The following is a 12,807-nucleotide window of genomic DNA, read 5'->3' as shown; positions in this document are numbered from 1 at the left end:
AAGGAAGACTGAGAGTGAAAACAACACAGAAGACTTGAGAGAGCACGCCTCACTGTTGTTGTCTTTTAGACGCAGCCTGAGGCGCTGCGTTCACGAGAGCCTCAGAAGCATCTCCCAACACAACACAACAGCACCAGCAGCGCTCGTTAGGCAGTAGGGCTGCACGATATTGGAAAAAACAGACATTGCAATATATTTGGTTTCTGCGATATATATTGCGATATGAACACACACATATGAATACAGGAATTTTCACCAAATGACTTGATTAGCTCATCAAGCCTTGTCCCTTAAGAAGGTAGTGGGTAACCTGCATGGATGTGACGTAGTAGCAAGTGTTTTTAGCTGCAGCCAGAGTGATTGGCAGGATGCTAGTGTGCTAAGTGCTGAGTATCAACCAGCAAAAAAGTTATAGCCTGACGTGTTTGAGTTAATTTGCCTTATTCTTTGACATTGCACGTCCTGCGATGTGACTATTGCGCATGCGCACATTGCGATGACGATGCTGAAACGATATATTGTGCAGCTCTATTAGGCAGCACAACACAACACAACACAACAGCACCAGCAGCGCTCGTTAGGCAGCACAACACAACACAACACAACAGCACCAGCAGCGCTCGTTAGGCAGCACAACACAACACAACAGCACCAGCAGCGCTCGTTAGGCAGCACAACACAACACAACAGCACCAGCAGCGCTCGTTAGGCAGCACAACACAACACAACACAACAGCACCAGCAGCGCTCGTTAGGCAGCACAACACAACACAACAGCACCAGCAGCGCTCGTTAGGCAGCACAACACAACACAACACAACAGCACCAGCAGCGCTCGTTAGGCAGCACAACACAACACAACACAACAGCACCAGCAGCGCTCGTTAGGCAGCACAACACAACACAACACAACAGCACCAGCAGCGCTCGTTAGGCAGCACAACACAACACAACACAACAGCACCAGCAGCGCTCGTTAGGCAGCACAACACAACACAACACAACAGCACCAGCAGCGCTCGTTAGGCAGCACAACACAACACAACAGCACCAGCAGCGCTCGTTAGGCAGCACAACACAACACAACACAACAGCACCAGCAGCGCTCGTTAGGCAGCACAACACAACACAACAGCACCAGCAGCGCTCGTTAGGCAGCACAACACAACACAACACAACAGCAGCGCTCGTTAGGCAGCACAACACAACACAACACAACAGCACTAGCAGCGCTCGTTAGGCAGCACAACCTTGAGGTAAAGACAAATACCTCCCTCGCCTTTCAAAATACAAGCAGGGACTCATCTGACCGTCTAAATAAGGTCAACACAGCTTCTCTCCACGAGATACTTAGAACACTCAACACCCCCCCCCCCCACTAACGTGCACGCACACACACACACACACACACACACACACACAGGACTGCGCTAATTGAACTGTAAAGTTTAGACCAAGTATTTGTTTCTATGAATGATATTAATTACTGCCCAGTGTTTTTTCTCCCACAATCTCCATATATATATATATATATATATATATATATATATATATATATATATATATATATATATATAGAGAGAGAGAGAGAGAGAGAGAGAGATTTTTTTTTTAACAGTCCAGTTCCCATCCTACTTGATGCATCTCGCTGTGTGCAGTATAAATCTATGGTGTATATATCTATGTATATCTATAAATAAATAATAAATAAATAAATATATAATAAATATATATATATCTATATCTATGGTATATATATACGGTATATATATATATATATATATATATATATATATATATATATATATATATATATTTTTTTTAACAGTCCAGTTCCCATAATTTACTTGATGCATCTCGCTGTGTGCAGTATAAATCTACTACAGTTAGGGCTGTCCCAGCGAGTCGACGTAATTGATGACGTCGACTACGTAATTACGTAATACACGTCACAAAACAAAAAAGATGGCAGCGATGGCTGGAAAAAGTAGTCATTTCTGCACCGCAGCGAACATAACATTACACCATTTAACGGTGTTATTCGGCCGTTTAACGTTAACGTACATATTTCCGTTTGCTTTCACGGCTAACATGTAGAAAATTGATTAAACTAACGTTACAGACCATTGTTAGTCTGTTGCTGCTCACGTTAATTTACTGCGTGCATCATTTAACAGTGCTATTCGGCTTTTTACATTCTTCTGTTTGGGTTCACGGCCATGTAAGATGAGATCAAAACTAACGTTACAGACCATTGTTACAGTCTGTGACTGTTAGTCTGTAAATCGTGTGTATTATTTATTTCCTTACCCCCACACTGATGCAAACATACATTTGGCTGAGTTAGCTGCACATTACTCCAGTGATTAAATAAATCCATGTCCTGTAAAAATACTGATCCTCCTCAGTTTAGGGAAAGGGTTCATACATACAGTGATGAATCATGATGATGATCAATTTAATCTATGTGTCAGGTGGTCCAGTATTTTCGTGATGAGAGCAGGCAACTGACAAATAGGCAGGCACTATCTATTATATAATAATAAGATTCATATTAATAATAATAATAATTCATATGATCATATCATAATAACAGACATGGAAATTAGACTTAGACTAATTTTAAATATGTCCCTCCCTACAGTATTATATTATTATTTATCTCTCTCTCTTTTCAGGAAGCAAAGCAGTGTGGAAGAGTTTTTCCCCAAACGAGAATGAGATGGTTAAATAAAATACTGAAATTGAGAAGTTTTTGTTTATTTATTTGTTTTGGGTAAATTTATTGTTATATAATAAAAAAATTAAATAGAAAATAATCGCTAGATTAATCGACTAATCGAAAAAATAATCGTTAGTCGAATCGATAAGAAAATAATCGTTTGGGACAGCCCTAACTACAGTGCCTCATTATTACAGCAGACCAATGCACAACTGGGCACTCGCTGCTTTTCCCTGTTCAGCTGTAAGCGTGCTGCATGTGATGCTGTTCAGCTGTAATAGCTTTTGCACACCAAGTCCGTATTTTCGTCCGAAATTGACGCACGAAAGAAAAAAGAATACAACCTCATTTGTGTCAATCATCATTGACACACCGAGTCCTACAATTACGTCCGTCATTTAAGTTTTCGGACTAGGTTCAATTTTCTGCGTTTTTCGCATCAGTCAATAGATTTTTGCGAGCTGGGACGGATTAAAAAACACACATACGAAAACAAACTGTGTGTGCAAAGACCTTAAGCGTGCTGCATGTGATGCTGCTTGAAAGCACATGTTTTATCCTGTGTGCATTCAATGAGAGAAGCTCTATTTCAGCTTTCACCTGGGAACTAGGCTGCACTACCACACACTTCTCTTGTTGCTCATGTTGCTGCTTCACTCCAGCAGTTGTGAACTAGGTGTCGTGTCCAAGGGCACATACGAGTAGCCTACTGTAGTTTGAGAAAGACAAGAGCTTTGCGTATTCAGATTTTCCCAAGCAGTCCTTGAACTAAAACCAGCAAACTTCGAGTCACAAACTGCTTTCTTTGACCTGAAGACCACTGACTTGTAGAATTTAATAATTGTAATTAATAATTAATTTCATTTAATAGCAGATTAAACTGATTCTGATTCTGTGATCTACCAGTATTCACATGTACAGTCAAGCAAACAGTCTCGAAATACATGTTAAACATAAAACATTCATTTTATAGTGAGATTAGTGAAGATTTAAATAACTCATTATGTTAATGTATGGTGAATGTACTAAATGCCAAACTCCCCTTTCTTCCCTGGCCACATGGGGATCCCCAGGTGTTCCCAGGCCAGTGTGGAGATGTAATGACTCCAGCTGGCCCTCAGTCTGCTCCGTGGTCTCCTGCCAGCTGGACGTGCCTGGAAGACGTCCCGAGGCAGACGACCAGGAGGCATCCTTACGAGATGCCCGAACCACCTCACCTAGCTCCTTTCGTTTCTATGCATTTGCATCACAAATCTGACAGATGAAATCAGGTTGAGAGGAGACAGAATCATGTTTGAATACGCAGCCAGTGCCATTTAATGGACACATACTGTGTATATCCAAAGTGCCTTGCTGCGTGAGTGCAAACATTTGTAGCATGGGTGGTCCCAGCAGGAATCTAACCCCTAACCCGGCCAGGCCGTATTAGTGCCTTGCCACTGAATATACAGGACCAAGATGATGACCTGGAAGACAGACCAGGGGTCAGTGTCAAACGTGCATGTATGTATTGTTGCACTGAAGACGGTCTAAACGGCTGTGTTGACAGCAGCAGATGTAACTGAACACAACTGCTGTGTCATTATTAGAAATGGACTAACCACCTCATTTCATCTGTAATCATCTATGTGACAGTGTTGTCAAAAGCCACCATCCCATGCCAGGTCACAGAGTATTCAAACCTGTTTGAACGTACTCTCACTGCCAAACATATCTGAGGATCTTCACCAACGTTGTAATAGCAAAGCAGGTTCAAAGACAGAAGTGCATTTCACAAAGCATCCATCACCTGACAAATGGAGCGGTTGAGGGAAGAGGACTTTTGTCCAGAGCAAATAATGTAATGGTCCTGCTTCACCTCCGTCTCGTTTGGCTGAGCCAGTGAATGAGTGTGTTTCTGAGTGTTCAAGCACGTGCGCTCCAACCTTTCCATGTCATAAATCACAAAGCGTTGTTCTGCTGCCAGGATTTTGTTTAACCCAATTTGTCACAGAGGACACCCCCTCTCCCCCCGACACTACAGAGGACACGCCCCCTCTCCCCCCACCTCTCCCCCATGCTACAGAGGACACGCCCTCTCCCCCCACCTCTACAGAGGACACACCCCCTCTCCCCCACCTCTACCCCACACTACAGAGGACACGCCCCCTCTCCCTCCACCTCTACCCCACGCTACAGAGGACACGCCCTCTCCCCCCACCTCTACCCAACACTACAGAGGACACGCCCTCTCCCCCCACCTCTACCCCACGCTACAGAGGACACGCCCCCTCTCCCTCCACCTCTACCCCACACTACAGAGGACACGCCCCCTCTCCCTCCACCTCTACCCCACACTACAGAGGACACGCCCTCTCCCCCCACACTACAGAGGACACGCCCCCTCTCCCTCCACCTCTACCCCACACTACAGAGGACACGCCCTCTCCCCCCACACTACAGAGGACACGCCCCCTCTCCCTCCACCTCTACCCCACACTACAGAGGACACGCCCTCTCCCCCCCACCTCTACCCCACACTACAGCTTCACGTAGTGGGACTGGAGCACTGGATTAGTGGGCGGATCAAAGCATGCCATCCAGACCTCCTTCTCCTTGTAATCATTGGAAACCAGTAGCTAGTCCTGGAGCCAATCAGTCAAGGCTGCTGGTGGTGAGTGGTGACCAGTAAGGGAGTGTGAAGGACTGAAACCACATAGGACAGTGGTCCTCAACGTGGGGTCCGGGGACCACCAGGGGTCCTTGAGGGGGTTCCAGGAGGTCCCCAAGAAATTGATGAATTGTTAAACTTCACCATTATTTAATTTACAAGAAGTTAATTTAGAGAATGTAGAATGATTTTGATCATAGTTTCACTGTTATCTCTCTACAATACAGATAGTCATGGAGTTCTGGACTAAATCATATCTAATTAAAAAAAAAGGTGTCAGATTTGGGTCCGCGGCCCGAGGGTCCTGATATCAAAAAGGTTGAGAAGCACTGACATAGGAGAAGCAAGGAATGTCTAAACAAAGAAGGGGCAGCCTAATAATATACTCAACACAGACACAGATAGTGAAAGGGAGGCTGACACACACACACACACACACACACACACACACACACACACACACACAAAACTATGACAGAAGGGGGTCATAGAAGGTGTGCCAAGAATACCAGACAATTGTGCCGTCAGTGGGCAATCGTTCTGTCAGAGAGCCACTAACCACGTTTCTTAGCAGCAACATCTGGCTAGTTTGTCTTCTAAGCCAGGTTCACATGCTATGAAACATAACATCTGGCTAGTTTGTCTTCTAAGCCAGGTTCACATGCTATGAAACATAACATCTGGCTAGTTTGTCTTCTAAGCCAGGTTCACATGCTATGAAACATAACATCTGGCTAGTTTGTCTTCTAAGCCAGGTTCACATGCTATGAAACATAACATCTGGCTAGTTTGTCTTCTAAGCCAGGTTCACAGGCTATGAAACATAACATCTGGCTAGTTTGTCTTCTAAGCCAGGTTCACATGCTATGAAACATAACATCTGGCTAGTTTGTCTTCTAAGCCAGGTTCACAGGCTATGAAACATAACATCTGGCTAGTTTGTCTTCTAAGCCAGGTTCACAGGCTATGAAACATAACATCTGGCTAGTTTGTCTTCTAAGCCAGGTTCACAGGCTATGAAACATAACATCTGGCTAGTTTGTCTTCTAAGCCAGGTTCACATGCTATGAAACATAACATCTGGCTAGTTTGTCTTCTAAGCCAGGTTCACATGCTATGAAACATAACATCTGGCTAGTTTGTCTTCTAAGCCAGGTTCACAGGCTATGAAACATAACATCTGGCTAGTTTGTCTTCTAAGCCAGGTTCACATGCTATGAAACATAACATCTGGCTAGTTTGTCTTCTAAGCCAGGTTCACATGCTATGAAACATAACATCTGGCTAGTTTGTCTTCTAAGCCAGGTTCACATGCTATGAAACATAACATCTGGCTAGTTTGTCTTCTAAGCCAGGTTCACATGCTATGAAACATAACATCTGGCTAGTTTGTCTTCTAAGCCAGGTTCACATGCTATGAAACATAACATCTGGCTAGTTTGTCTTCTGAGCCAGGTTCACATGCTATCAGTGTTGGGCAAGTTACTCTGGAAAAGTAATTAGTTACTGATTACTGATTACTCCTTAAAAAAGTAATAAAAGTTACTTTACTGATTACTTTTTCAAAAAGTAACTAGGTACGTTACTAGTTACTTTACTAGTTACTTTTATTTTTATTTTTACCCCAAATACCGTCTAGCATGTCACTCTATTAATTATTTTCGCTTTGGTATTATATAGGCTATGTTAAACGAAAAGCCAAAGGCATTTTACTTTGAAATTCGGTTAGAAAGAACAGGAAGTGGTGTATTAAGACTGGCTAGCTTCACACGAAATGAAAGTCAGACAGTCACACAGATAACGTGAGTGAAAGATGCTGTTACTGTCGGAAACTCGGAGTGGTAATACAACAGCCTCAATGCAAACGTTTCAAGCTTCGTTGCTGAAAGAAAAGTGATGATCTGTCAACATTCCCTGGGCCGGCCCGTCTGACTACGGTGAGAAAGGCTTTGACTGACTTACCCAAAGTGTATCTGTTAATCCAGTGAACACACCCAAGTCTACCTCACCCAGCGTCGCCTTCAATTTAGCCTCCATCCCCGCATATTCTCTCTCGAGGTAGCCAGGTTTCTCTTGCTCGTCTCCTTCTTCTGACTCGGTTTGTTTTGAAAGCCAGCGTGCACGCTCTGACGCTGTATCGCGCACACACACTATGACTATATGTGTGTGCCTGAGTCCGTGAGGATAAAATGTTTTCTTTTACATAGAAAACACTGCATTCTGGCAGGCAATGATGTAACACAGTAACGCATGCGTTACTTGGATTAGTAACTGTAATTAATTACTGTTTTGGAAATTGTAACGCCTTATATTACTTAGTTACTAAAAAAGTAACTAATTACAGTAACGCGTTACTAAGTAACGCGTTACTGCCCAACACTGCATGCTATGAAACATAACATCTGGCTAGTTTGTCTTCTAAGCCAGGTTCACATGCTATGAAACATAACATCTGGCTAGTTTGTCTTCTAAGCCAGGTTCACATGCTATGAAACATAACATCTGGCTAGTTTGTCTTCTGAGCCAGGTTCACATGCTATGAAACATAACATCTGGCTAGTTTGTCTTCTGAGCCAGGTTCACAGGCTATGAAACATAACATCTGGCTAGTTTGTCTTCTGAGCCAGGTTCACATGCTATGAAACATAACATCTGGCTAGTTTGTCTTCTGAGCCAGGTTCACAGGCTATGAAACATAACATCTGGCTAGTTTGTCTTCTAAGCCAGGTTCACATGCTATGAAACATAACATCTGGCTAGTTTGTCTTCTAAGCCAGGTTCACATGCTATGAAACATAACATCTGGCTAGTTTGTCTTCTAAGCCAGGTTCACATGCTATGAAACATAACATCTGGCTAGTTTGTCTTCTGAGCCAGGTTCACAGGCTATGAAACATAACATCTGGCTAGTGTGTCTTCTGAGCCAGGTTCACAGGCTACGAAACATAACATCTGGCTAGTTTGTCTTCTAAGCCAGGTTCACATGCTATGAAACATAACATCTGGCTAGTTTGTCTTCTGAGCCAGGTTCACATGCTATGAAACATAACATCTGGCTAGTTTGTCTTCTGAGCCAGGTTCACATGCTATGAAACATAACGGAGACCGGCGCACAGAATGGAGCCAAGCAGAAAAGAACGTGGGTAACCATGATGCATTCATCACGGCGATTCCCAGACTTCTGGTCATAATAGTGTGGCTCACGAGTATTTTAGGAGCGGCATCAGGGTGAATAAAAAGTCAATAGAAACGTCTGCCACAGCCGACTTTCCCTCCGCTGCTGCGGTCATGTCCACTTCCTGTGGCACCAAACACTTCCTCACTGGCTTTGACAACATCAACCAGTTTGGATGACAACTGAAGCAGAGGAGGCTTTCATATAGACAGTGAGACATATGACAACTAAGACCCAAACCCTCCACCCTACCAACATATAGACCCATGTTTTGATAAACGTATAATTATATATTCCCCCTCGAATCCCTCGGCTAAGGACATAAACGTCAGGCCACAATACAGGAGCAACTACAGCGTGTCTTTTCCTCCCTACTGTGCTGTATGGTGATGTGATATCTGATGTGGGCTCAATCCTATTTGCTAATATTTCACCACTTTTGATTTAAATTGCTGCGACCAGATGGAAGTTGTTTACTGATTTTGGCGGGGTTGTCAATTAAGCTGTCCATCACTGCTAAGTGCTAAGTAAGTACCATGCTAAATTATATTGACTTTCACAATTTCTCCCTTTATTTTTGTCCTGAAACTTTCTGACACATTATATTGGACGATGGAGTGAGCCACACCCATCTGGTATTCCCAAAACAAACGGTAAGAATTCTTTGCAAATGATTGAACTCTAAACGCTTCATTTTGCCTTCCTGCTCAAGCAGACGAGCCAGCCACTTGACATGAGACTGCCTGGAGAAGAACTGGCTCAATGCACATCACTGAATGCCCTCTTATCTATAGCAACACTATAGACCTTTCAATGTCACTGAATAGCTAGGGTTTAATTGCAGTGACACATGTCATATACCACAGTACACTGGACAGATCAACAGAGAGTAAGCACTCATACAAGGGACTAGGGGTGTCACGATACACTCAGTTCACGATACGATACGATACACCAGGGATACTCAAGATATTCCATATTCCAGACTGAAATGCTATAACAGAAGTGGAGTATTGGCCAGAATGACATGAACATTTGGACACTTAGGCCATGTTCACATTACAGGCAAATCCGATTTGCTGATAAAGTCATTAATCATCATTATCTTGATTGGTTTCCCAAATCTGATTTGGGAGTGTGTCCACACTGCCACAAATCTGATTTGCAATTCCATCACGGGCCGCATGTGGCCCGCGGGCCGCCAGTTGAGTATCAGTGTGATACACGATATTGGGTTCACGATAACGATACGAAATTTTAACAATATTTTTTTGCGATCGATTTGTAAGTTGAGGGGGCATCCTCCACGCTAATTTGAGTCATTTCACCATTTTCATCCTCTGTGTCTTTAGCATCCCTCGTCTGTTCAAACAAAGCGATGAAAAGGAGAGCGAGCATGCAATCAGATGCAGATCAGTGCCACCATGTTCAGCTTCTTTTTCTCACGATATGAGATTTCATCTCAACGATGCATATTGTCACGTTTTGATATCGCGATATATTGTGGGACGATATATTGTGACATCCCTACAAAGGACTACAGAAAATGTAGTAAACTGCGTGAATGCGTGAGTGGCACTGCATTACTGAAACGGTTCATAATATATGAAAGACTGTCATCTATGAGTACAATGCAGAAGTGGTGGCTCAACGGTTAGAGAAGTGAGCTTGTGACCGAAAGGTCGTCGGTTCAATCCCCAAGACCAGCAGGATAAATGTGGGTAGGGAAATTGAAAAAGCAGTGCTTGCCACTCCCTCATTACCAGCACTGGGGTGCCCTTGAGCAAGGCCCTTAACCCCAACCGCTCCAGTGGAGCTGCTCAGTGGGCAGCAGATCAGACTGTGGTTGTACTGGTCAGCTTCCAGGTATGAATGTGTGTGAATGTGAACAGGGTGCTCCTGAGAAAGAGAGCATTGCTCTCAGTGAGACTCCCCTGTATAAATAAAGGTTACAAAAGCAATAGCACAGCAGCCTACTACCATCAATAGTGTGGTGACTACTTCCTCCACCAGCCTTGCATGTGTTAAAGCAGGGGTTCCCAACCTTTTTTGTGCCACGGACCGGTAGATGGGAAAAAAAGTTGCGGATCTGTTGTCAATTTTAATAATAAAAAAAATAAAAAATAAAAAAAATAAACATAGGCTATAATATTATAGGCTGTGTGGTAGTTGAAACATAGTTTCAAGTTGACGTTTGTTTTTTTTGTTTTTTTACCGGCTCGCGGCCCGGTACCAAATGTGTTGCGGCCCGGTAGCGGTCCGTGGCCCGGTGGTTGGGAACCACTGTGTTAAAGCACCAACTATGCATTGTGTGTGAACACCGGTGTAACAACCTAATTATCAGTTAGCATAGCTCAATACATGGTAGCCAATCAACCGTGCAGCAAGTAAGTGTCTCTGTGACCTGGGTGGTTTCTGGGGAGAGAGTCTCTCTGGACCAGCTGTGGGGTGGACAGAATGATAAATAGGCTGCTTTAACGTTCCCATCAACTAACAACTAAGGCAGTGGTTCTCAACGTGGGGTCAAGGGCCCACCGGGGGTCCTTGAGGGGCTTCCAGGGGGTCCCCAGCAAACTGACGAAGTGCTAGACTTCAGCATTATCTCATTCTCAAGAGGTTAAGACAATAAGAGAACATAGAAGAATGGCTGTTGTGATCATGGTTCCTCTATTATCTCAGGGAATCCTGGACAAAATATGTAGCCAAGCCAGCAATCGAAATATTCCAGATTTGGGGTTCCAGTCAGAATCTCATGAAATGGGGGGTTTGTGGGTAGAGCCCGACCGATACATCGGTCCACCGATATTATCGGCCGATAACCGATATATCAGTATTGACTGATATATGTTGGCCGATATTTTTTCATTTATTCTTTTCATTTTTTAAGTTATAGACACAGCATGTTGTGTATATTTGATATCAGTGTAGCCAGCCATGTGGTGGGCTGTGGCCAAGAAATGGCTCTGTGACCTGGGTGGTTTTTAGGTTAAGAGTCCCACTCCCTGGACCAGCAGGGGGATGATAAATAGGCTATCACCTAACAACTAATGCAAGACCCCCCCCCCCCCCACACACACACACACACACACACACACACACACACACACACACACACACACACACTGCTGTCAGTGACCAACACTAGAAGACTGTGTGGTTGCAGTGGGCACTCCCAGCCAGGTGTCTATAATGTGATTCAGCAGGGAATGATGAATGAAAAGCACCCAATGAACACAGCAGACAGACAGGGTGTGAGCTCGGATGTCCTGACCCTGAGCAGCGTGTTCTGTTCTGTGTGTGTGGGGCTGAATGAAGCTTCCTGAGCAGCGTGTTCTGTTCTGTGTGTGTGGGGCTGAATGAAGCTTATTGCAACTCGCTCACCTGGGACATCTGGGGTCTGAAGTTGATCTCCTTGAGGTCCACGGATCCCGGGGAGAGGTTGTGCAGCATCTGGCACAGCAGCACGCCGTCTCGCAGGGCCTGTGCCAGGTCGAAGACGGCCGCGGAGGGCCACACCACCCGGTGGTTCGGCGGCAGGACCTTGCAGTCTATCAACCACCGCCCGCATTGTCTCCACTCCTCCATAACAACAGCGGCTTTGGGGGCAGTTTCCTCCGCCTCACAGAGAGAGTAGACACACACACACACTGGGTCCACTCTGGATGTCTGAATCATTCACTACTAGAACCAGCTCGCAAACCAAGTGGGCCGTTTTGCAACTTCTTTACGCGTTCTGGACGAAAGAAGGGCTCGGTTCCCCATTCCAGCTCATGTCAGCAGCGCTGCGTGTGGCTTGTTGTCCTCCTCGTAGCAGTGACTAGAAGGGAATGTCGACGTGTTTTGTAAAGAGGTTATTTTGAAATGTGAGAAACTGGTTCCGATATATTCCGTTTCGCAGACGGCCCGCGCGATGGAAGCAGAAAAAATAGCCTGTGCACTTTACTACGGCGATTTTCTCTTCTTCATTCTCAAAGAAAGTTTCCTCAGCATGGCTATCCAAAAAGACGTTAAGGTCATAATAATAAAACTACTGAATGCTGTTAGGTCTTGTCTTCAGCGTCGTTGAGCAGCACACAGCCGACGATAGAGAGGCTAACTTACAACAACGTGGAAAACACAGCGAGCGGTGCGAGTCTTGTGTCAACCCGTCAACGTTAGTTCAGTTACTACTAAAGCCTGGACTAAAAGAACGACATAGCTACCGCATTTCTGTGTATTATTCGTCCTCAAAGTAGAGCCAGAAGTGAAGCGCGAAGCGTT

General features: G+C 44.4%; 1 protein-coding gene across 1 annotated transcript in view; it reads right to left on the bottom strand.

Moving 5' to 3' along the window:
• vav2 (vav 2 guanine nucleotide exchange factor) overlaps window positions 1-12,132 on the bottom strand; it is a gene marked incomplete at its 5' end in the record, with an annotated part of 379,801 nt that extends 367,669 nt beyond the window's left edge. The window contains one exon of the mRNA XM_083642062.1: window positions 11,929-12,132. Coding sequence (XP_083498188.1) covers window positions 11,929-12,132 — 204 coding nt within the window. The remainder of the gene's footprint in view (window positions 1-11,928) is intronic.
• Window positions 12,133-12,807: the final 675 nt, after the last annotated feature.

This window comes from Poromitra crassiceps (genome assembly GCF_964638095.1).
Source record: "Poromitra crassiceps genome assembly, chromosome: 8".
In the NCBI taxonomy this organism is placed as follows: Eukaryota; Metazoa; Chordata; class Actinopteri; order Beryciformes; family Melamphaidae; genus Poromitra; species Poromitra crassiceps.
The sequence above is the reverse complement of the archived record's forward strand: the minus strand, read 5'-3'. Positions and strand labels throughout refer to the sequence as shown.